This window comes from Heterodontus francisci, chromosome 19 (assembly GCF_036365525.1).
Source record: "Heterodontus francisci isolate sHetFra1 chromosome 19, sHetFra1.hap1, whole genome shotgun sequence".
Lineage (NCBI taxonomy): Eukaryota > Metazoa > Chordata > Chondrichthyes > Heterodontiformes > Heterodontidae > Heterodontus > Heterodontus francisci.
Window position 1 is genome coordinate 42411851 of NC_090389.1, and position 27023 is coordinate 42438873.

Below are 27023 nucleotides of genomic sequence, written 5' to 3' on the forward strand. Positions count from 1 at the left end.
TTGCGCTGGCAACTGGGATGGATGTATCAACCAATGTACTAATGAGACATTGTATGAGATGTAAACAGTTGCCTTAGTTCTGGCATCTATAAGAATGGCCTCCATGTAGATGATTGCTTCAAACTAGAGGCATGTTGTGAATGAATGAAATCTTGCTCGACTAGGATACCCTGTATATAGCTTCAATGGGGCATGAACAAAATTGTGAATGGTTTCATAAAAAAAAAAATTCAAATGGAACACAATTTAAAGTAGCTTTTATTGCATGCAAGAGATGTTGCATATCTTTGGACCTGCAAACAGTTAAATATCAGATACAATTGTTTGTCAAGCATCCTAGCAGCTGTTTTAAAATAGTATTGCAACTCAATAGATTCATTAATAAATGAGCCTGATTTTTAAACTCACTTTTCCAGACCCAATAGCTTTTGTAAAAATTGCGATGGATGTTGAGGTTGCATGTGCTTCATATTCTACCTGGTGGTATGGGATCTGCTGCTTTTTCTAGTATAGGATTTAACCATCATTTGCAATGTTTTGTGCTATTAAAGTTAATGGTTTGCTTAGAACTTAAGATAGCTGATGTTTTCTTCACATTCCACTGAACCTTTACAGGCCAAATTTCACACAGCATTAATCCCTATCCACCTAGATCTCCTAAGCAAATCAATTGAATACACATTACAAAGATAAATTGGTCATATTTCCACATATACCTATAATGAAAAATCAATGCAAAAAAGTATTTCATTCATATTCGTGGCAAGATCACACTGAACAGAAGGATGTGAAACTTGCTACACTTGAAACTAGGTTGGAAACTTTAAGATTGTGAAGATGTCACAGTGCTTTCACACAACACCAGATATTCAGATTCTGACATAACCATGAGCCAAAATGTATTCTAAGATTGTATCCTTAACCCCAAAACAGAAGCTTTAATCAATTAACAATTCAATTTAATGCCACAAAAGTGCTCAAGTATACACATCATCCAGGTAAACTATTGTAATATTGACATGTTAGCTAGCAGTTAATTGCCAAAACTTCCTCAAAATACATAAAGCCAAATAAAACATAGCCTGGCACTATATCAAGCTGTTCATCTTCTACAAAATATTTTACTCTGCAAAAAAGAAAACATCCACTTGTACTTTGGAATACTTGACAATGGAGCCATGTCAGCTTATATGTGGATTGCAAAATCTTATTTCAGGAATACTGCACAACATATACCAAGTTAAAGATGCAAAATTAATTGATATTAATCAGTGCATCATTAGTCTTTAATTTGAGCTCCCAATATATCTGCAAATTTAGAGATGGGTTCCTGTTCTTGACCAAGTGCATTCAGAAAGATACCCATGGGGCTCCTCTTCAGTCCAACTTCTTCCATCTTGTTTTCAATTTTGTTCTTCAAGTTACGAAGCCGTAGAGAAGAATGTACAAACATCACTGAAATAACATTTTTTTTTAAGGTTAAACTGGAGAAGACAATTTAAGTTAGTTTCTGGCTTATATAAAAATACTTATGTAAACACATTAAATCTAGCAGAGAGTTCACTAAGTGCATTATAGATTGGAACCAGCTTGCTATCTACTCCATATTGGATTTCCCCTATGAAATTATAGCAGGCAAGATTAAAGCCATTTCTGGATTCTACTGGACTGAAGATCTATCAATGTTTCCATGGCATTATAAGACGACAGACTCTTCATTTTTCCAGATCGAGATTTGGTTTTCTAAAGAGATTCATACTGAAATATTAAGATTCTAATTCCTACATCACAACAGTAACTGCACATCATTGAATTTATATAGTATTTTATAATATCCTTGTTGCATTCCAAATACTTTACTTTTTCTAAAACATTTATCGAATTTAGAAATAGATTTAGTTTTTCTTCTTCCCCCAGCTACTTTTCTCCACGTTTTAAACCATTTGACTGTAGAAGGGAGGTAAAGGAAACAAAAAAAAACAGAAGTAGGTCATAATTGAGTCAGATGCTTTTCTCTCCCAGAACAATGTGATTTCCACATGGATTAAAAAGGACATCAGTCTGAAGCAGGAACCCCGGTTAATTTTAGTGCCACCACTGCCACTGGAGCTTTCAATCAGCTAACTCAGCATAGAGCATGAAGCAAAATCTACCTGGTTCACAGTGGGCAGTACATTTACCAATAAACTTATCAGGGGCTCCAGACTGTTTATTTGTACATTGGTGTTTTGGACTAGGTTTAATAATATGCATTTATAACACATTTGACAGAGACATTACTTACAAAGTAAAGGCAATGTGATTCCAAACAAAAAAACCATCACTCCCCCGACGATGGAAATGAAGAAGTAGCTCATCAGCAAGATGGCCAAGACAAACGTAGTTGGGTAGTGACGCTTGAAGTGACCGATAACTGCCTTATTTTCTGAAGCCCACATGGAACCCATGAAAATCAGTACTACGACTGCTCCACCTAGGATGATTTCCAAGGGACTCATAAACCTGCCAAAAGAAAAGTTAAATGCTTCAGTAAGGAAGGTTAACAGCATTTCAAAAGTTCATTCTTACACAGTACTGGAAATATTCCATACTACCCAGGAAATTTCAACAAGCGATGAACTACATTGGAGGACTCACAGGCATCAGTATACATTTTAATATTTGGTGGAGGTCTACTGGATGTTTAGTAAGTCAGTTCAGAAACAGCTCAGCCTTATACCGATCAAAAATTTAAAACAGCATTGCATCCTTGCCCTCCAAACAGTGCTTTTGTCACAGCAGCAGACTGGGAGGGGGGGGCGCGAAAAGTAAACAGTTTTAATCAAGGGGGGGGGGGGGGGTGGAGGAAAGTTAATAGCTTGTGTCATAAATTGCACACGAGCTGACAAATGCAACATGAAGTCCCTCTCCTTCTAGGATTGCAAGATGTTTCAATCAAATCACATGTTCCACAACTACAAAAAAAAATTTCACTGAATAAGCTACAAGGAATGTTTTTCGCCAAAGTGATCCATCCAGCAGTAACATGATGAGTCACTCGAGGTGGCAAATGTTAGGCAGAGCAGGGATTCAAAGCCACAACTTTGCAATTAACTCTTATGCATTCAGCCATATGGTCTATTGAGAGTTACTGACAAGAGTCAAGTGCACAGAGGACTGCCTGCCAATGACAAAAACCTGGATAAGCAGTATCCTACAAGAATAATTTTTATAAACACTCATTTCAACATACAGAATATGGCAGCCTGCTCTCCCAGTCATTTTCTTTTTGGAGAGCATCAAATACCTCACTGTCATTTTCCTCGACCTTGCACGTACATAAATAGCTTATTCACTGTCTGTGCTCATATATAATGAATTCCCACAAACCACTGCTAAGATATCAGTCAGCTGCTCATACCCATAAACTCAGGAAAGAATGAGTGTGAAAACATTTGGGAGGATTTTTTTTTTCCCTTTTAGATTTAAAGTTAGACTACCTGTTTATTTTAAAAGTTAATCCCTCTTTCTCCCTTGATTGGATATGCCGAAGAGATAAAGTCAGGATGTGGCCAGTATACTCTTGGGCCTCTGCCAGTGGCTGCAGTGTGACATTTTCCCCTTCTCTTCCCCCATTTTAAAATCAGTTAATTGCAAACTCATCAAGTAGAGGAGAATGGGAATAAAACCATTTCTGTTCACAAATAGTAATAAAAGTTGATTCCAAGGCAAGTAAATGACCTCCCATTTACTTAATTCCCTACAAAATTTTGATATAGGTGCAGACATTCTTTGGCCGCCTTGTCTCGAGAGACAATGGGTAAGCGCCTGGAGGTGGTCAGTGGTTTGTGAAGCAGCGCCTGGAGTGGCTATAAAGGCCAATTCTAGAGTGAGACGCTTCCACAGGCGCTGCAGATAAAATTGGTTGTCGGCGCTGTTACACAGTTGGCTCTCTCCATGTGCTTCTGTCTTTTTTCCTTCCAACTGCTAAGTCTCTTCGACTCGCCAGTCTTTAGCCCCGCCTTTATGGCTGCCCGCCAGCTCTAGCAATCATTGGCAACTCACTCCCACGACTTGTCATCAATGTCACAGGACTTCACGTCGCGTTTGCAGACATCTTTAAAGCGGAGACATGGACGGCCAGTGGGTCGGATACCAGTGACGAGCTCGCTGTACAATGTGTTTTTGGGGATCCTGCCATCTTCCATGCGGCTCACATGACCAAGCCATCTCAAGCGCTGCTGGCTCAGCAGGATGTATATGCTGGGGATGTTGGCCGCCTCGAGGACTTCTGTGTTGGAGTTATGGTCCTGCCACCTGATGCCAAGGATTCTCCGGAGGCAGCGAAGATGGAATGAGTTGAGACAGACATCGCTCTTGGCTGACGTTGTTGTCCAGGCTTCGCAGCCTTCGAGCAAGGTACTGAGGACACAGGCTTGATACACTCGGACTTTTGTGTTCAGTGTCAGTGCGCCATTTTCCCAAACCCTCTTGGCCAGTCTGGACGTAGCAGCGGATGCCTTTCCCATGCGCTTGTTGATTTCTGCATCGAGAGACAGGTTACTGGTGATAGTTGAGCCTAGGTAGGTGAACTCTTGAACCACTTTCAGAGCGTGGTCGCCGATATTGATGGATGGAGCATTTCTGACATCCTTTCCCATGATGTTCATTTTCTTGAGGCTGATGGTTAGGCCAAATTTGTTGCAATCATAATGAATAGTATATAGGCCAATGCAAATAATTGCATCTGCATAATGTTGCTTCTTTAATGACAAGACTGGTTTAATTAGCAGCATTTGGCAATTAAGTATGATTACACATGTTGGAGTTCAGTAACTAAAATGCAAATTAACTACACAATTGGAGGGAACTGATCCTGATTCAGGCGTTTTTAGGTTGTGCACACTTGCATGTTGTGAAGTATTGTCCAAAAGAAAACACACCAACTGTAAAGAACCTGGGTGAGTTATAAACAGGAGACACCAGTAAAAGCAGGAGGAGAATTTACCAAATTCACAGAACTATGCCAAGGAGCAGCAAGGCTTCAACTCAAAGCAGATTCACACCACAGCCAACTCCCAAGCTCAAGAGCCATTACTGCTATGCAGCAATAATCTACTGACTTGCATCCCCATAAGCTTACTGGAAGTGTTGCAAATGAATGATCCTCACTATTTAACTGCAGGATTTTGAATAGGATGGTTTTGATGCACATTGTAGGACATTTAAAAATCATACAAAATGGAACCTGAAGTCCTTGAACAATTTTACTTCAGAACCAAAACTAAATTGTTACCTGTTCTGCATAATTTAGTGAAATAAGCAGCAGGCAAGGACCAGAGAGAGTAATGTTGCCTTGAGACACCAAGAGTGCAGACAGACTTCCCTTCAGATGCATGAATGCATACAGACATGTTTTTAAGGACTGGGTGAAACTTGTGTTGTTTTCTTTCACATGTACACTAATGACACCCAACTCTACCTTAACTCTCCATCACCTCTCTGACGTGAAAGGCCCATTTACCTTAGCAAAGCAGTCAGCGAGACGGGGGCATAGATTTAAAGTGATTAGTAGAAAGACTAGTGGAGGGATGAGGAAAATTGCCTGAAAGGGTAGTAGAGGCAGAAGCCCTCAACGCATTTAAAAAGGCGTCGGGATATGCAACTCAAGTGCTGTAACCTGCAGGGCTATGGACCAAATGCTGGAAGTTGGGATTAGGCTGGGTGGCTCATTTTTCGGCCGGTACAGACACGATGTACAAAGTGGCCTTTTTCTGTGCTGTAAACTTTCTATGATTCGACCCTTCCACTGTGCTTACGGTCAGACTTCTTGACTGACACGTCTTGGATGACCACAATTTCCTCAGCTAAACATAAAGAAGGTTGAAGCCATGGTCTTTGAACCCCCTCCACCAACACAAAATCTGTATTCTTGCCACCAATTCCATCCCCAACCCAGGCCACTGCTGCAGGCTAAACAATACTATTCACCACCTCATTGTAGATTTGCATTGTTCCCAAGCTAAACTTCTATCCCCATGTCTACTCCATTACAAAGACTGCCTACTACCACCTCTAACCGATTTGTCCATATCTCAGCGCACCCACTGCTTCTTCTATACCTTTGTCACCTCCAGACATTTTCAATGTTCTTCTGACTAGCTTTGAACCCTATATCAAGGCCCACACATCCAAAACTCTGTTTCCCGTATCTTATCCAACACTAAGTAGCACTTCCCCCATCACCCCTTTCCCACTGATATACATTGGCTCATGGTATCCTTATGCTTCATATTTTTAAATGATCTTCCTGGTGTTTAAATTTCCTCTCCTTTGTTCCCCTAACTCCAGCCTCTTGTGCATCTCCCTTCCACTCAAACTACCATTGCTGGCTATATCTTCTGCACCCTAGATTCCACATTTGAGTGTTACTTCCCCAAACCTCTCCACCTCTCCTCATTAATCAAACTGTTAGCAACCCCTCTTTGACTTGGCATCCATTTTTTGGGGGAAAAAAAGCACCTCCATGAAACATCACAGGATTTTTTTCTACACTCAAGGTGTTATATAAATACAAGCCATCTGGAGTGATTTGATGCCAATTTAACCTTCCTTTCTCTCCCTAACTACACTTGGGAAACCATTTCTGTTGGAGGACAACACATCTTTTATAGCCTACAAAAAAATCAAAATGTTATTCCCTGCACCTGGAGGACAAAAACCCTATTTTGGGGTGTTTTCAAATAAAAAAGAATTTGTAGGCTGGATTACAATTAACGAATCAGAAATCCATAGATGTGCTCCTTAGAGAGAGTATTAGGCAATTATGATCCTTTATAATTCCTCTGTAAATCATTTCTGCATTTTAAATGTCACGTGGCTGCAGCATCAAACTTCAACCACGTAGTGGTGCTGTGCAAGACTGAACTGGCAGTACTGTGGAAAGTGGGCCACTAGCTGGCAGAATCAGCTACAAAAGCAGCATGGGAGCAGTGGGGGAGCGGGAAAAGGAAACAATCAGGCAAGAAGAGAAAGCAAAAAAAAGTGAAGAAAACTCCATGCTTACTATAAATTGAGACAGATTAAATCCGTTACAGACAAAATGTTGTATTTTCCACATTTTCTTGTTACTACACAAAATCATGAAGGATGACAATAATCCAAATCCACGAGTGCAACCCATAAATGCACCCAACATGGTATCCATTTTGCCAACGTCAAGTTATGTCCAAATATCCTCACAATTTCATTAGAATATGTCCAAACCTAGAACGAACAGATTCAGTGAACAAATCGGGGACCAAAGAAACACTGAACATTTCTTTAAGCATGAAAAAGTTTTAATTCATTTAACCATCATTCATGTCAGGTATGTTCAATAACCTATCAGGGAAGTGTTTCACTTTTTAAAGTATGATTTGTACTTTTATGCCATAAAAATCTATTGAGAACAAAAGACACAGGAGGTCTCAGGTGAGGACACAAAAAACCCCCTCAAAATTGCACCACCACAATACCTTCCTTCCCTACTACACCTGAAAATTTGGCTGCAGTGGGACATGCCCCCCTCCCCACCACCATCACCAAAGTGTAGTTGGAGGATACTCGCATTTGAGAGTGGAGTCAGAGATCTGTTTTGTGGATGGCCATAAAAGATCAAGGAGATGTGGGCATATTGTATTTATGTGCATAACACACATATACAGTGATCCTTTGAACCACAAAATTGGTTTGCGCCCAGATAGCACAGGTCTCTGGGCGCAAATACAGAGAAAACCCCAGACCACTATTCCTCACTCCTTCGCCTCAAGCCACTGTTGGCACAGTGTCAGAATCAAGACAAGGCATGATTAGAAACACATTTATAGTTTTTTTTTAAAGAGAAAAAACGAGTAACTTGGCCCTTTTTGCCACCAGAAATGGAGCAAAGAGTGCAACCCCATTTAAAAAATCTTTACATTCTACCAAGTTACATTCAGAATTCTAAATATCTGAAAGAAATAAATCGCTTGGTTTCTCACACACTGTATGTAACTGGATATCAGAGGGACAGGAAACATGAACTAATCTACTGAAAATGCTTACTCCCCTCTTCCCATTTGAAGCAAACTGTTTATTGACAGTTATCTAAATACTGCCAGCACCTGTCATTCCACAGCATTGAACTCATCATCCATCTTCTGCTACTGGAAACAATGAGGAGTGCCTGTGTGCCTAGCTTACTGCAGCCTTGTATCAATTATCCTGTTTATTCATGAAATATATTTAGAAAAGTCTGCTCCAAGTTTCCAGGCTGGAATATTACACAACCCATGTGTAGTCAGAATATCAATGTTCCCATTTTATGGCTAGCTTATGGCCTTTATAAAAAAAAAGTTCTTTACACAGTACATGGCAAGCACCATAAAATTTTGAAGAGCATGTTAAACTGCACAGGAGACACAACAAGCACTTCAAGGAAATAACGTGAAGGTTGTATATTGATTGTTAAAAGAACACACTGATCCAGAGAGTTTCTGGGTAATTCATTGAATACTTAATTCACCTCAAATATTCATTTATCTTTACTGCTCACACAGTGAAGTGTTATAATAGATGTTCTCATTTACTGAGGAAGTCAGTCACTGAAGAAATTGGGGTGGAATTCATCTTGGGTGGTATTGCATCAGCACCTGATACTGAATTCCAATCACTTCAGTAGAATTGAATATCAAGTCGGGAGTGTAATGGACAGCTATTTCAATACTGTCCAAGACAAATTCCTCTTGTCTGCAGTCTCACCACCACAGTTCATTTTGGATTCAGGTGTCGTTTGTGGGAATGGGATCTCCAATCAATCTCCTCCAAAGTTTCTTGATGCAGTATGAATGCACCCAAGGATAACAGCCTTCATCACATTGCATCGCCTGGTCCTACAAACAGGACACAATGTTTTGGTACGAGTGGATTGAAACTATGACTGATGGCTCTTCCTTCTCCTCCATTGTATCTCACTGCACCACAGATTACAAAAACAGCTTCCTATACATCTTGCTTCATGGCTGTTGTAATCACTGCAGTAAGATGTCCTGGCAACTACTGCAGATAATTACAAGTTAAACACCCAACTATTCCATTAAACACAAAAAACTGTAAAATCCCAAGTAGAAGTATGGCTTATATTGCAGAAAGATCTGGTGAAATTATACAATTTGATCTGCCCATATTTTGGCTCTCTTCTATGCACTCCCCCACCGCAGCCACCCCCCCCCCAGTCCCCAACTTAACTGCTGTAAAATATGAAGTCACTTAAGCCTTTTCAGTTCATGTCATCCACTCCAGCAATACCAACAAAGATTACACTTGCCACTTAATATAAAACATTTAACAAGGTAAGTTGAGAAGTGTTGTGAAAGTGTGACCAGACTTTAATCATGATAACATTAGTCAAAAAGTCCTGCAGTGCAAACCTTGAGTATTGTCCAAAATATATTCGGATTTGCTTATTCAAAAGTAAAATCATAAAATGTGACAGGACAGAAAGAGGCCATTTGAATATTAAGTCTGTGCCAGTGCATTTCTCCACAAGCCACCTAGTTCAAGCCCTCTCCTGCGCGTTCCCCATAACAGATAATTGCTTGAATATTAAATAACTTCAAAAAGATTTATGGATTCTGCTTCAACAACAGTTGTGATAGATTGTTTTACATAATTATCCTCAAATTCTAACCACCCCTTTAATTCTTTTCACAATTAATTTAAATTTGTGGCCTTTAGAGACTGACTCATTCATGGGACTAATCTATCACCAATTCCCTCAATTTTGAAGACTTCCCAACATGTCACACTTTAATATGTTCAGGTCTAGTTTACAAAAAATTCCAACTTTTCACGTCTACCTTCATGACTGATACCTCATCACTGCTAACATCCCAGTAAATCAATGCCACATTATTTCCTTTGTTTTTATATCCTTCCTATACTGTACTTAAACTTAACTGTGGCCTGACTACAGTTTTGTACAGGTTCAGTATTACCCCTGCTTTTCTATTTAAAATCTCTAGATACACAACCAAGGATTCAACTTTCTTTTTTTAATGGCCTCATCTACCTTCACTAGCAGTCTCCTGGATCAACCTCTGCACATGCACCAAGATCCCTTTCCTCCTCTACTTAAATGGATACAATTCAAGTGAACTTCTTTTCAAGACATATTACTTCACATTTTTCCTACTGTGAATGGTACCTACCACCCATCTGTCCATTACACTCATGTCCTCTTTCAGTCTTTCACAATGCTGATCAAGTTTTAAATAACCTAAATCACCAGATATATTGATGTATGAATCCCCAGGTCCAAATATTTACTACATAATATAAAAGAGCAGTCCCACACAGAACCTCTGCACATCTAAACCACCCGAGAAAATTATTTTTTCCACTATCCTTTACTTTTTACCCTCCAAATTATCTGTATGTGGAGCCATATTCCTCTTAATTCCAGGTGTTATCTTTATCAAACATCTTTTAGGTGGTACCTTATCAATTATTTTTGAAAATCTATTGAACTGTCATCTTCACATTTCCTTCATCAATTCTCTTACTTCAAAAGGATTATTTAAGTATGACCAAACACAACCACCTTTGAGAAATACATGTTGACCCCATGTACTAAGCAATTTCATCCCATATTATAGATTCCAGTAGCTTAACAACTGAAGTAATAACCAGCTCATGATTTCCTGGTTTATCCCAGCCTCCTTTTTGTAAAGATAGTGGTCAGATTTACCACTCTCCAGTCCCATATGATTTTGCTTTCCAAAAGAATTTTGGAAAATTAGTCAGAGCCTTGACCATTGTGTCCCTAGATTTACAGCTGAGAATCCCAGTGGATTTGCGTACCATAAGTTCAATTAACTTTACTTCTTCCTCCTTTCGAATAATTACCGTTCTACAAAAGCAGCATGCAATAGACAGAGCTAAGCGATCCCATAACCAACAGATCAGATCTAAGCTCTGCAGTCCTGCCACATCCAGCCGTGAATGGTGGTGGACAATTAAACAACTAACTGGAAGAGGTGGCTTCACAAATATCCCCATCCTCAATGATGGGGGAGCCCAGCACATCAGTGCGAAAGATAAGGCTGAAGCATTTGCAACAATCTTCAGCCTGAAGTGCCGAGTTGACGATCCATCTCGGCCTCCTTCTGAAGTCCCCAGCATCACAGATGCCAGACTTCAGCCAATTCGATTCACTCCGCGTGATATCAAGAAATGACTGAAGGCACTGGATATTGCAAAAGCTATAAGCCCTGACAATATTCCGGCAATAGTACTGAAGACCTGTGCTCCAGAACTTGCCGCACCCCTAGCCAAGCTGTTCCAGTACAACTAGAACACTGGCATCTACCCTGCAATGTGGAAAATTGCCCAGGTATGTCCTGTACATAAAAAGCAGGACAAGTCCAACCCGACCAATTACCGCCCCATCAGCCTACTCTCAATCATCAGTAAAGTGATGGAAGGTGTCATCAACAGTGCCATCAAGCGGCACTTGCTTAGCAATAACCTGCTCAGTGATGCTCAGTTTGGGTTCCGCCAGAGCCACTCAGCGCCTGACCTCATTACAGCCTTGGTTCAAACATGGACAAAAGAGTTGAACTCAAGAGGTGAGGCGAGAGTGACTGCCCTTGACATCAAGGCAGCATTTGACCGAGTATGGCATCAAGGCGCCCTAGCAAAACTGAGGCCAATGGGAATCATGGGGAAAACCCTCCGCTGGCTGGAGTCATACCTAACGCAAAGGAAGATGGTTGTGGTTGTTGGAGGTCAATCATCTGAGCTCCAGGACATCACTGCAAGAGTTCCTCAGGGTAATGTCCTAGGCCCAACCATCTTCAGCTGCTTCATCAATGACCTTCCTTCAATCATAAGGTCAGGTGGGGATTTTCACTGATGATCGCATAATGTTCAGCACCATTCGTGACTCCTCAGATACTGAAGCAGTCCGTGTAGAAATGCAGCAAGACCTGGACAATATCCAGGCTTGGGCTGATAAGTGGCAAGTAACATTCGCGCCACACAAGTGCCAGGCAATGACCATCTCCAACAAGGGAGAATCTAACCACCTCCCCTTGAAATTCAACGGCATTACCATCGCTGAATCCCCCACTATCAACATCCTAGGGGCTACCATTGACTAGAAACTGAACTGGAGTAGCCATATAAATACCGTGGCTACAAGAGCAGGTCAGAGGCTAGGAATCCTGAGGCGAGTAACTCACCTCCTGACTCCCCAAAGCCTGTCCACCATCTACAAGGCACAAGTCAGGAGTGTGATGGAATACTCTCCACTTGCCTGGATGGGTGCAGCTCCAACAACACTCAAGAAGCTCGACACCATCCAGGACAAAGCAGCCCGCTTGATTGGCACCCCATCTACAAACATTCACTCCCTCCGTCACCAATGCACAGTGGCAGCAGTATTATACCATCTACAAGATGCACTGCAGCAATGCACCAAGGCTCCTTAGACAGCACCTTCCAAACCCACAACCTCTACCAACTAGAAGGACAAGGGCAGCAAATACATAGGAACACCACCACCTGCAAGTTCCCCTCCAAGTCACACACCATCCTGACTTGAAACTATATCGCCGTTCCTAAATCCTGGAACTCCCCTCCTAACAGCACTGTGGGTATAACCTACCCCGAATGGACTGCAGCGGTTCAAGAAGGCAGCTCACCACCACCTTCTCAAGGGCAATTAGGGATGGGCAATAAATGCTGGCCTGGCCAGTGATGCCCACATCGAATGAATATAAAAAAAACATATTGATATTTCACTAACATACTGGTTTTAGTAGGAAGTTCAATATACCGTATTAGCGTACTTACATTGTGTCCAGAAAATCTGGCATGACTAGGAATTCCAAACTAATACTTTGGCTACTTAATTTCAAAAGTTACAGTTTTTTCAGTGGCTACAGTGTGCCTTGTATGTTGGAGGGGGCATTAAGCAAAGGCATTTTTTAATACTGCAGATGCTAGAACTCTGAAATGAGAACAGAAAATGCTGGAAATACTCAAGTCTGGCAGCATCCGCGTAGAGAGAAACAGAGTTAATGTTTCAGGTCTGTGACCTTTCATCAGAACTGTAGAAATGTAACAATCTTTGAGCAAGTGAAAGGGGGAACAAGAGGGAAGGTCTGAGGCAGGACAGAGGGGCGGGGCAGAAGAGATTAAATGGCAGAAGTCATGGAACAGAATGCAAATGGAGTGCTAAATAGTTGTAATAAAAGACAAAGCACGAGTCCAGAGAGTGCACTAATGGCAGAATAATGAAAGACTGTTACATTTCTAACTTTTGCCAGTTCTGGTGAAAGGTCACAGTCTGAAATGGTTTCTCTCTACAGAGACGCTGCCAGACCTGCTGAGTATTTCTGGCACACTCTGTTCTCATTTCAAAGGCATTTTTAAAATCTTGATATCTAAAACAGTTACATTTTACCCAAGGAAGCCGATGGAATCAATTCATTATAAATAATGGGCTACACTATTTTGATAAAACTACCCCCCTCAATGGATCAAGTGGCAACTGGTATGACTGGCTGGAACTGAACCACACAAACCAATAAAGTTCCACAATGCTCAAAAGTGTGTAGAGTTAGCTGATCTAACTGGAACAGCAATAAAGGTTGAACAATTAGTTCAATTTGCCTTAGGTTAAGGATAGATAAACACCAAGGTTACCAATCCCGATTGCTATCCTGCAACTTCTGCTACACAAGTCCACATGACCCATCAGGCGAGAACAGGATATTGTTCTGCTGTGAAACACTCTTGCATTTAGTATTTTTTTCCCCCCAACTGTTACTGCCTAGGATCACATGAAAAATTTCCTTTTGGGTGTGGTACTGAAGGGTAGCCAACTCATGCCTTCACAAGGAGGGAACAAAGGTCTTTTTTTGAAAAAAGACAGGCTCCACTTCTGCTTCTGGTAATTGTTTTATTTGGCATAAATGCCCAGGAACTAAAAATCAATAAATATAATGCAGAGTATATTATGACAGCTGAATCTGAAGTACTCAGGATAATGCCGTAATTTAGATGAGTACAAACAAGCCAGGATGGACTATTTGACAAATTATAGATAAAATATCCAATTACATGAAATCATCTTTCAAGTGTTGTGCAACTGTTACATTCTTTACATTGTGTCATGATAAAAAATATTTTGTTTAAAAATCATGTATTGTACCATTCCAGTTCAGTTTTAAACAAATGCTTCGTTAAGGAATTGACCAACTTGTAAGACTACCAAATTATTGCAATTGCAATACATTAACTCAACTTGTGACCATTTTTAAAAAGAGCAGAAATATTGAAAGAAAACGTTCAAAACTTTCCTCTACAGTTCCTTTAAATACTCAATCCAAATCTCAAGTTAAATTTAATAAAATGTTATGCAGTAGGCAAACTATGACGTACAATAAATGCACCAAATTATGGACTGGGGAAAATAGGATTAAATCCTAATTTCCTAAACGTTCCCCAGATGCGGAGTCCTATGGGTTGTCTGGTACAGAAATACACAAGAAGAAAGCCAGCAAACGTTACAAATGTTACCCTTCTCTCCCACTGAAGTGCTTAGGCCAGAACATATTGCTTGTGTCCCGTACACATGTCCATAGACTCGCATGTCAGAGTCACCAGTCTTCGAAACTAAGATAAAATGAATACATTGTTCGCCAAAATGGATGGTACTCGCAGCAGAATCCACTTAATGTTGACCACTGAATTTTTGCAATTCGTTTCAGGTTAGTATTGGCACAAGGTAATGAACTATTACTGAGGCACCAGGCTGCCACACTAAATAAACTTAAGCCAATATAGTATGAATTGGTATAATATGATATTGCTCGTGTTTGACGGTCCCTTGTATCTAAATACTAAAATTTGCCGATACAAGCATTATAAAATAATTGTCATGTAAGCCATTGCAACATTACAGAAATGCGACTGTTTTTAAGAAAGAGCACCTTGCCAAGCTACATTTAAGCAAACGAGCGTGCGTTAGTGTAAAATATAACCTATTATTCAGTTGCTCCAATACATGTCCCCTCTACAACTTTGAAACAACGAGAAGGCTGCAGGCCCAGGCACAAAGCTTCTTTACCCGATCACTACAAAGATGCAGACAGCCATGACGAAGTAGTTACTCTGGTAATACAGCAGGTTGCTGATCACTCGATTGTTCCATTTCGCTAAATCTCGAAAATCTGGCTGGGCGAAACGAGCAGAGCCTAAAATAAAATCATCCCATGGTCTTAAGGGAGCGAATTGCACTTCCATGGTAGTCAGCTACCGCACTGAAGAAAGGCAAGACCAGCAGCGGCGCTTAAAGAGGCGTCACCGGGCTCCACTCGAGCGAAAGAGAATGAGCAGGAAGCTCACTCAGAGATATGTGGTGGCCGAGCTCAGAATGATCCAGTGTGATCCGCAGGCTACAGTTTTACTCGGGGATGGTACTGCAAGTATAGAGCAATTGAACTCTGACCTGATATTTAGCCTTTTCTAAAATAACCAATAAGGAGACACTGGGTTGCCCTAGCAGTGTCATAGACAAAAAAAAAGTAAAAATGCCCACCCTTAGAGGGGCACATCTAATAAAGAATTAAATAATTAAAAATGGGAAACTTATAAACATTAATATTATTTCCAGTGTATACCCCATCTGGTGCCCAAGAGTCATAGAAGTAAACTCCAGTGGTTCTCAAACTGGGGTCCATTGACCCCTGGGAGTCCTTGGAGACTTTAGAGGGGGGGTCCACAAAATAATGTGAAAGTGCTTACTGAACAAGTCTGGTCTTATGGGTGGGCGAGGGCGCTGTGGTCAAGAGGAAATGAACGAGCGGCAGGCTTGATGCAAGTCAGGAGTTGGGAGCACAATGCAACCAATAAATGTGCATCGCAGAGTGGGCTGTCTGTCTCACCTAGGAGGAGACTCACATGCAGGAGTGCTGAGAACAATGCCAAGATTGGCAGATAGACCCGCAGTTACCAAGATTGGCGGTGGGACTCAGGTGAGTTCAGCTTTATTTAAGAGAGATGTTTTAAAATATATAGGTACTACATACTTAAACTCAAAAAAAGACACCAAAGTACAAGTTTGTTGAAGGCACCATTTTTCTTTAAGGTCGGGAAGACAAAATACAAATCCCATCTGGAAGTGGAGAATGATTTACAAGTATCATTGTCATACATCACACCAGGATAGACAGACTCTCCTGTGAGAAATGAGCACAAATACCCGTTTTCTTAAGAGCATTATAACACTCTTTGCATGCAACATTTTCACATTATTAGTACTATATAGTATTATCATTTAGTTAGGGAGATCTGTGATTACTTTTTTTAAATTTCCAAAATATACTTTATTCATAAAAATATGTAAAAAAAATACATTACAAAACAGCTTCAAACAGCACCAAGTCAAAAAATACAAAGAGAGCAAAGGAGATCAGTTTCTTTCAATACAGGAGTGAGTTGCCTCACAACCCTTCCATTTCATTTTTCATGCCATATACAATTAAGAGCAAACAAAAATTTTCCAGATACAGTTCGAGGGGTTTTCCATGGATCCAGCCCCTCAGCTCAGCTTGGTGGGGGGGACCTTACACAGAGGTCTTTCCCCATTCAGCCTTTGCTGCGGCTGCCCCAAGCTTTAGTGCGTCCCTCAGCACGTAGTCCTGGACCTTGGAATGTGCCAGTCTGCAACATTTGGTCATGGACAACTCTTTGCGCTGGAAGAACAGCAAGTTTCAGGCAGACCAAAGGGCGTCTTTCACCGAATTGATAGTCCTCCAGCAGCAGTTGATGTTTATCTCAGTGTGCGCCCCTGGGAACAGCCCGTCGAGCACAGACTCCTGTGTTACAGAGCTGCCCTGGATGAACCTCGACAAAAACCACTGCATCTCTTTCCACACCTGCTTTGCAAAGACACATTCCAGAAGGAGGTGGGCAACCGTCTCTTCCCCACCACAGCCACCTCGAGGGCATTGTGCGGAGGGGGTGAGACTTCGGGCGTGTAGGAAGGATCTGACAGGGAGGGCTCTTCTCACCCCCAGCCAAGCTACATCTTGGTGCTTGTTTGAAAGTTCTGGTGATGAGGCATTCCGCCAAATGACTTTGGCAGTCTGCTCGGGGAACCATCCGACAGGATCCACCATCTCCTTTTCCCGTAGGGCCTTGAGGACATTCCGTGCAGACCACTGCCTGATGGATTGGTGGTCAAAGGTGTTTTCCCGCAGAAACTTTTCCATGAAGGAGAGGTGGTATGGCACAGTCCAACTGGATGGAGCGTTCCGCGGCAATGTGACCAGGCACATCCTTTGCAACACCGGGGACAGATAGAACCTCAGCACGGATTGACACTTGGAGTTTGCGTACTGCAGGTCTACACACAGCTTGATGCAGCAGCACACGAAGGTAGTCATCAGGATGAGGGCAACATTGGGTACAATTTTCCTGCCCTTATCCAGAGGTTTAAACATCGTGTCCCTCCGGACCCATTGATTGAGACTGCGCTACTGATGTTTGTGTAGAGCAGTTTGATTCAACTGCTGATTCCTTCCCCAAACCCCATTTTGGAAAGCACGTCCATCATGCAGGTGTGCGATATCCTGTAAAAAGCCTTCTCCTGGTCCAGGCTGATGTGGCAGGTGTCCATGCTCCTGTCCCGTACATAGGCGATCGTATCCCTGAGAAGTGCGAGACTATCTGAGATCTTCCTGCCAGATATAGTACAGGTCTGATCAGGGTGAATCACCAACTCCAGAGCAGACTTGACTCGAGTGGCTATGACTTTTGACAGGATCTTGTCGTCAGCATTAAGCAGTGAGATGGGCCGCCAATTTCTGATTTCTGCCCTCTCCCCCTTCCGCTTGTAGATGAGGGTGATGATGCCTTTCCTCATGGATTCTGACATGCTGCCAGCCAGGAGCATACTCTCGTATACTTCCAGCAGGTCCGGGCCGATCCAGTCCCACAAAGTCGAATACAACTCAACTGGTAAGCCATCGCTTCCGGGAGATTTACTCGTCTCCAAGGACTTGACGGTCTTTGTCAGCACGTCCAGAGTTAGCAGCTTGTCCAGTCTCTCCCTCATGCTGTCATCTAAGACCTCTGTGATTGATGACAGGAAGGACTTGGAGACTCTGCTGTCTGTGGGCTCCGTGTCATACAGCCCAACATAAAAGGATTTGCTGATCCTTAGTATGTCGGACTGCGAAGACGTTACCGAGCCATCCTCTTCCTTCAGGCTTCTGATCACAGAGCTCTCTCTGTGTACCTTTTGGAAGAAATAACATGAGCACGTCTCGTCCTGCTCAATGGAGCAGAAGATGATCTTGGAGGCCTCCGTGGCAAAGAGCGAGGCCTGCTGGCTCTTCACCTCATGGAGGTCCTGCTTGACCTCAACCCCCATCGACTGCAGCCGGAGCAGATTTTGCATACTTTTCTGGAGTTGGGACATTTCTCTCTGTCTCTCTCTCGCCTTTGAAAATAAAGAACCTCTTGATGTTCTCCTTGATCGCCTCCCACCAGTGAACTGGAAACTCAAAGAGGGCTTTCATGGTTCTCCAACCTTTGTAAGATCTGTGATTACCAATCCATTTGAAAAGGGGTCCTTGAACCAAAAATATTTGAGAAACACTCATCAAATCTTCTGCAGATGCCCTCCTGCACACTCTAACTCGTGATAGTTACTAGTCAGTGCAGGGAGGAAGAACAAAACAAAATAGTGCAATGGCAATTCAACTACAATTACAAAAAAAAATCATATGTTAGCCTTTTTACTCTGTCTTTTATACTATTTAAACATGGAAGCATATAATCAGTCATTAATATTTTTACTTGGCTGCTAAATTTTATCCTATTTAGATACATAAGAAATGCTGTATTGTGAAAATATATGCCTTTTGTTCAGTGTTACTTATAAAGTATTATATTTAACTGTTGTTGCTGTAACATCAGATAAGCTTTTGAAGTAGGTGTTTTTTTTAATGATTATTTTGAGGTCAGCACTCGTGTACATTTCAGCAAGGTTAAAACCTGGTTTGGTGAATAAATTTGATAAGTTTTGAATATATTCAGATATACACAAACTACTACCAAATGACATCATAGATCTAAGTACATATGTTCCTTGAATTGCACTATGAAACAATGTGGCACAGTGGCGCAGTGGTTAGCACCGCAGCCTCACAGCTCCAGCGACCCGGGTTCGATTCTGGGTACTGCCTGTGCGGAGTTTGCAAGTTCTCCCTGTGACCGTGTGGGTTTTCGTTGGGTGCTCCGGTTTCCTACCACAGCCAAAGACTTACAGGTGATAGGTAAATTGGCCATAGTAAATTGCCCCTAGTGTAGGTAGGTGGTGGGGAATATGGGATTACTGTAGGGTTAGTATAAATGGGTGGTTGTTGGTTGGCACAGACTCGGTGGGCCGAAGGACCTGTTTCAGTGCTGTATATAAAAAATAAAATTAAAATTAAAAAATGTATTTTCTAACACACCAGTAATATCTCAAGTGTTCATTCATGTTGAATCATAGACTGAAGAATATGTTTTTAAATTTTTTTTAAATTCACAAAATGTTGGCATCACCAGCAAGGCCAGCATTTATTGCCTCTCCCTAACTGTCCTTCAGTAGGTGGTGGTGGGCTGCCTTCTTGAACTGCTGAAGTCCTTGTGCTGAAGATACTCCAACAATGCAATTAGGTAGGGAGTGCCAGGATTTTGACCCAGTGACGATGAAGGAACGGTGATATATTTCCAAGTCAGGATGGTGTGTGACTTGGAGGGGAGGTTTGACATGGTGGTGTTCCCATGTGTCTGTTGCCCTTGGTGTCCTAGGTGGTAGAAGTCATGGGTTTGGGAGGTGCTGTCAAAAAAGCCTTGGTGAGTAGCTGCAGTCCATCTTGTGGATAGTACACACTGAAGCCACGGTGCACTGATGGTGAAGGGAGGGAGATTTAAGGTGGTGGATGGGGTGCCAATCAAGCGAGCTGCTTTGTCCTGGATGAGACATTAAATAAAGGTCCTGTCTGCCTTCTCAGGTGGATGTCAAAGATTCCATGACATTTGTGACGGAAAATCCACATGCCAAATGGAAAACATTAATTTTTTCGTATGGAACTTTGCCTGAGACTTTTTTACTGGACATTATTACAAATAACTTTTAAAGAGAACAGAGCAGCTAAAGATGGCCATGCACAATTTGCACATGAGAAGCCAAAGGACAGCTGGGAGACAGAGGTGTTTACCCAGTCTAGCCAGAACAATAGGGGTGTGCTCTGATTCAGTTAACTAGACTGGTTTTGTCAATGTTGATCGTTAAGAGCCATCGACACCCATTGACTTTGAAAGAGCCAACCCCACCCCCTCCCACCAAGTATGTCTGAACAACCTTGAATTTCAAAGATCATTCCAGAAACTTCTGTTTCAAACAGAGGTGGTCACATGACATGACCACCTGAGTAATTCTGAGAGTTTTGTGAATTGTACCTCAGAAAGCAGACAGTAACTGAACTCCAAGCAGGAACATCTCTCCTCTCTCCAGCAAAGTCCCAGGAAAGCCTCAGCTGCAGCTAAATCTCAAATCTACACATCCTCACAGTCACCAACAAAGAGGATGGATAAAGTCTCTCTTCGGCCTTCCGGAACCAGAGAAGCAAGCCCGAATTGTGCACGTGGCCCAGCAAGGACTTCAAGACTTCAACTTCACCTGAGGACACTGGGACTACACTTCCATGTTTAAATTCCATTTTTATTAAGGACTCTACTCCAACCTCCCAACTCTGCTTTTTCCCCTCTGTATCTATTTGTGTGTGGGTGTGTGTGCCTCTCGTATGACTGTGAGCATGGATGCGTCGTGCATTTTAGTAATTTTAACCAGTTTAGAGTGATACGGTTAATAAACTTACATCTTTCTTGTTTAAACTCAAGTAAATCTGTCTGGTTTATTTGCAAGCATATATTAGATAAACAGGAACAAGTGCTCACTGAGTTGGTAAGTTAAATCACCGTGTTAAAAGGTTAAACCCTGTTGCTGTCAAACCAGAGAAGGGGTGAAAGGAGAGCCTGAGACCCCTTCCTCATCTGGTCGTAGCACACTATTTCCCATGAAGAGCAGGGAAGTTTCCCCATGTCCTGGAAAATATGTATCCCTCAAGCAATACCTAAAAATATTATCTGCTCATTACCATATTTATGTTTGTAGGAATTTACTGTGCACAAATTGGCTGCCCTGTTTCCTGCATTACAAAAGTGCTACACTTTAAAAAGTATTTAATTGACTGTAAAGGGCTTTGGGATGCTTGAGGTCATGAAAGGTGCTATATAAATGTAAGTTCTTTCTTTTTTTCTTCACATATACCCTTTACCAGCTCATGTGGCATTTTTGTTATTCATTCGGGGGATGTGGGCATCGCTAGCTATGCCAGTTTTATTATCCATCCCTAATTGCCCATGAGAAGGTGGTGGTGAGCTGCCTTCTTGAACTGCTGCAGTCCTTGCGGTGTCGGTACAGGTTAGGAAGGCAGTTCCAGGATTTTGACCTAGCAACAGTGAAGGAACGGCGATATAGTTCCAAGTCAGGATGGTGTGTGGCTTGGAGGGGAACTTGCAGGTGGTGGTGTTTTAATGCATCTGCTGCCCTTGTTCTAGATGGTAGAGGTCGTGGGTTTAGGAGGTGCTGTCGAAGGAGCCTTGTTGCGTTGCTGCAAGTAACTGTTCCCCTGACTTGTTAATGCTACTTTCTTCTTCTTTGGCCTCCTTGACTCGGGAGACAATGGGTAAGCGCCTGGAGGTGGTCAGTGGTTTGTGGAGCAGAGCCTGGAGTGGCTATAAAGGCCAATACTAGAGTGACAGACTCTTCCACAGGTGCTGTAGATAAAATTGGTTATCAGGGCTGTTTCACAGTTGGCTCTCCCCTTGCGCTTCTGTCTTTTTTCCTGCCAACTGCTAAGTCTCTCCGATTCGCCACACTTTAGCCCCGCCTTTATGGCTGCCCGCCAGCTCTGGTGATCGCTGGCAACTGACTCCCACGACTTGTGATCAGTGTCACAGGACTTCATGTCGCGTTTGCAGACGTCTTTAAAGCGGAGACATGGACGGCCGGTGGGTCTGATACCAGTGACTAGCTCGCTGTACAATGTGTCCTTGGGGATCCTGCCCTCTTCCATGCGGCTCACATGGCCAAGCCATCTCAAGCGCCACTGACTCAGTAGGGTGTATAAGCTACTTTAAGGTGTATGAAAGTAGGCCTGGCTAATTCATTTGCTGTTTTCACAATCCCCTCAGGAAGCATCTCATGGCTTCTCCAATAACCCAAGTGCATTCCAAAAGTGACTTACAGGATGAGCAGAGAATTGGCAGGGGACATGGAAGCTGAATGTAAAACTGCTGACCCCAGAGAACATCGAGGAACTCAGAAGGAATTATAAAGGTTGGAGAACCGTGAAACCCTTCTTTGTGTTTCCGGTGCACTGGTGGGAAGTGATCAAGGCGAACATCAAAAGGTTCTTCACCCTCAAAGGGATTCAGAAGGTGAGAGAGAGAGACAGAAGGAAATGTTCTGACTCCAGAATCTGCTCCTGTTGCAATAGATGGGGGTCGAGGTCAAGGAGGATCTCCAAGAGGTGAAGAGCCAGCAGGTTTCGCTGTTTGCCACAGAGGCCACCAAGATGATCTTCGAGTCCAGAGTCCACTCCACGGAGCAGCATGAGACGTGCTTGTGTTTCTTCTTCCAAAAGGTACACACAGAGAGCTCTGTGATCAGCAGCCTGAAGGAAGAGGATGGCTCGGTAACATCATCGCAGTCTGACATACTAAGGATCAGCAATTCCTTTTATGTTGGGCTGTACGACGTGAAGCCCACAGATAGCAAGGCCTCCCAATCCTTCCCGTCATCTATCACGGAGGTCTTAGTACACAGGTGAGTCTGGACAAACAACTAACTCTGGACGAGCTGACAAAAGCTGTCAGGTCCTTCGAGACGAGTAAACTCCCAGAAGCGACAGCTTACCGGTTGAGTTGTATTCGTCTCTGTGGGACTGAATTGGTCCAGACCTACTGAAAGTGTATGAGAGTATGCTTCTGGCTGGCAGCATGTCAGAATCCATGAGGAAAGGCATCATCACCCTCATCTACAAGCAGGAGGAGGAGAGGGTGGAAATCAGAAATTGGCAACCTTTCTTAATGTAGACGACAAGATTCTGTCCAAAGTCATCGCCGGTCGGGTCAAGTCTGCTCTGGAGTTGGTGATTCACCCCGATTAGACCTGTACTTTACTCGGCAGGAAGATCTCTGATAGCCTCGCGCTACTCAGGGATACGATCGCCTATGTATGGGATAGGGGTGGTGGACACCTGCCTCATCAGTTTGGACTAGGAGAAGGCTTTTGACAGGATATCGCACACCTACATGATGGATGTACTCTCCAAAGTGGGATTTGGGGAGTGATCCAAAATTGGATCCAACTGCTCTACACAAACATCAGTAAGGCAGTCTCAATCAATGGGTGGGAATTGGAAAGTTTTCTGATCAAATCTGGAGTCAGACAGGGCTGTCCTCTCTCCCCTGTCTTCTTTGTTTGCTGTATCGAACCTTTTGTTGAGTCCTTTAGGAAGGATGTGGGCATAAGAGGGGTGACAATCCCAGGCAGCGGAGGCACTCAGGTCAAAGCTTCCCTGTACATGGACGATGTCACCGTCTTCTGCTTGAATCCACCAGCCGTTCGCAGACTGATGAGCATCTGCGATCAGTTCGAACTGGCCTCGGGAGCCAAAGTAAATCGCAGCAAGAGTGAAGCCATGTTCTTTGGGAACTGGGCCGACCGATCCTTTGTCCCCTTCACTGTCATATCAGACTACCTGAAGGTGCTGGGGATATGGTTCAGAGGGGCCAGGGCATGCACCAAAAACTGGAAGGAGCGAGTAGGCATGGTGTAACAGAAACTGGTCATGGGGGAGTGACATTCCCTCTCCATTATGGGTAAGAACCTGGTTATCAGGTGTGAGGCGCTCTCGGTGTTGCTATATGTGGCGTAGGTCTGGCCCATACCCAACTCCTGCGCGATGGTGGACACCCAAGCCATCTTCCACTTTGTCTGGAGATTGAAAATGGACCGTGACCACAGGGACACGATGTTCCAACCTCTGGATAAAGGGGAAAAAACTCCCCCAATATCACCCTCGTCTGATGGTCTCCTTTGTGTGTGGCTGCATCAAGCTGTGCATGGACCCCGGTACACAAACACCAAGTGTCACTATGTGCTGAGGTTCTACTTGTCCCCGGTGTTGCAAATGTTGGGTCTGGCCACTTTGCCGCAGAACGCTTCATTAAGTTGGATCGTGCCGTACCATCTGTCCCTCGTGGAAAAGTTTGTGTAGAAAAACACCTTTGACCACAAGTCCATCAGGCAGTGTTCCACACATAACATCCTCGATGCCCTGCAGGAAATGGTGATAGTGGATCCAGTCGGATGGTTCTCTGAGCAGACTGTCAAACTCATTTGGCAGAATGCCTCATCGTCAAAACTTTCAAACAAGCACCAAGACATAGCTTGGCTGGCAGTGAGAAGGGCCCTCCCCGTCAGATCCTTCCTGCATGCCCGGAGTCTCATCGCCTCTGCACAATGCCCACGAGGCAGCTGCAGTGGGGAAGAGACTGTCATCCACATCCTTCTGGAATGTGCCTTTGGAAAACAGGTCTGGAAAGAGATGCAGTGGTTTTTGTCGAGCTTCATCCCGAGCAGCTCTGTAACGCAGGATTCTGTGCTGTAGTGGCTGTTCCCAGGGATGTACACGGAGATAAACATCAACTGCTGCTGGAGGACCATCAACTCGATGAAAGACGCACTTTGGTTTGCCCAAAACCTGCTGGTATTCCAGTGCAAAGAGTTGTCCACGACCGAGTGTTGCAGACTGGCACATTCCAAGGTCCAGGACTACCTGCTGAGGGGCGCACTAAAGCTTAGGGCAGACAACGCAAAGGCTCAATGGGGAAAGGCCACTGTGTAAAGGCCATAGTATACTGAGGGGCTGGAACCCTGTGTAAAACCCCTCGGGCTGTATGCACCAAATGTTTTTGCCATGTAATACAAATATATATTGTACATAAAATGGAATGGCAAGAGTTGTGAGGCACCTCATGTTCTGTATCGAATGAATTTGATCGCTATTGCATTTTCTGAAATATCCAATCTGAATTGTTTTGTAATGTATTTTTTTTACAAATTTTATGAATAAAGTATACTTTTGGGAAAAAGCATTCCCAAAGTGAAGGAGGGAGATCATAGGGCCATTTTCATACACCTCATAAGAGCTGGATGCAAAAGTCCATTGCCACAATGGTTTGTGGTCTAAACTCTACTTCTCTATTGATTTCTGTTTTTTACGTGGCTGCATCTTTGTTCCCTGGACAGATGTGTACTGCTCCACTGACTTCTGTAATACCTCCTGAGTTCTGTACAAGTCTCCTCAGCTTACCTTCAGTCATCTTCTGGATCTTTGGTTAAATCTTACAGGAGCAAGATTCACACTGCTCCATATCTGTTTCCTGAATTAATCTCCATTTGTCTACCGGTCTCCTGGAACAACCTCTACTGGCTCCTGATCAATACTCCCGTCCTGAGAGACATCTGGACTACCACTCCTTTACTGGCTTCCATACTTCTCTCCCTTGTTGCTGCTGGTCTGGTCACTGGTTCCAAGTTGTAGTTTTGCTCCACCAGCTTATCCCAGAACCATTCTCCCTTCCAACACCTGCTTATCCTTGATCTAGATTCCATTTATGTCCAGTGGCCTCTTTCCCTTCTGATCCAGCTTTCAGATTTTGGAGTGTTATGATCTCCCTTGTTATGCCTCAACTTCTACCATGGTTCGTGTGATTCTAAGGTTTTTTGGCCCTGTTTTATTCACCAAAAAGTTGATTAAAAAAGGAAAAAATAGAATGAGAGAAAATTAGCCAGTAATATAAATTCAGATTGTAAGATCTTTTATAAGTATATCAAAAAGAAGAGAGTGGCTAAAGTAAACTTTAGAGCCTCAGAAGCAGAGACAGAAGAAATTATCATGGGGAATGAGGAAATGGTAGAGGCATTGAACAAATATTTTGTGTCTGTCCTCATAGTAGAAGGCACAAGTTCTATAGCAGAAATAGACAGTAACCTAGGGGCTAAAAAGAGTGAGAAAAATAAGGAAATTCTTTTTTTTTATTCATTTCTTGGGATGTGGGCGTCGCTGGCCTGGCCAGCATTTATTTCCCATCCCTAATTGCCGTTGGTGGTGAGCTGCCTTCTTGACGTGCTGCAGTCCGTGTGGGGTAGGTACACCCGCAGTACTATGAGGAAGGGGGTTCCAGGATTTTGACCCAGCGACAGTGAAGTAACGGCGATATAGTTCCAATTCAGTATGGAGTGTGGCTTGGAGGGGAACTTGCAGGTGGTGGTGATCCCACGCATCTGCTGCCCTTGTCCTTTTCGGTGGTAGAGGTTGCAGGTTTCGAAGGTGCTGCCTGAGTAGCCTTGGTGCGTTGCTGCAGTGCATTTTGTAGATGGTACACACTGCTGCCACTGCGCGTCGGTGGTGGAGGGAGTGAATGTTTGTGGATAGGGTGCCAATCAAGCGGGTGGCTTTGTCCTGGATGGTGTTGAGCTTCTTGAGTGTTGTTGGAGCTGCACCCATCCAGGCAAGTGGAGAGTATTCCATCACACTCCTGACTTGGGCTTTGTAGATGGAGGACAAGCTTTGGGGAGTCAGGAGGTGAGTTAATCGCCATAGGATTCCTAGCCTCTGAGCTACTCTTGTAGCCACGGTGTTTATATAGCTACTCCAGTTCAGTTTCTGGTCAATGGTAACCCCCAGGATGTTGATAGTGGGGGATTCAGCGATCATAATGCCGTTGAATGTCAAGGGGAGATGGTTAGATTCTCTCTTGTTGGAGATGGTCATTGCCTGGAACTTGTGTTGCGTGAATGTTACTTGCCACTTATCAAACCAAGC

At 43.1% G+C, this 27023-nt stretch overlaps 1 protein-coding gene across 1 annotated transcript; it reads right to left on the reverse strand.

Annotated features, from left to right (window-relative positions):
- Positions 1 to 240: 240 nt before the first annotated feature.
- On the reverse strand, positions 241 to 15455 carry LOC137380030 (PRA1 family protein 3-like). The gene is made up of 3 exons (XM_068051543.1): positions 15137 to 15455; positions 2285 to 2502; positions 241 to 1455 (listed from the first exon to the last, which is right to left on the reverse strand). The coding sequence occupies exons 1-3, from the start codon at positions 15310 to 15312 to the stop codon at positions 1280 to 1282; spliced, it is 570 nt and encodes a 189-aa protein (XP_067907644.1). The 5' UTR covers positions 15313 to 15455; the 3' UTR covers positions 241 to 1279.
- Positions 15456 to 27023: the final 11568 nt, after the last annotated feature.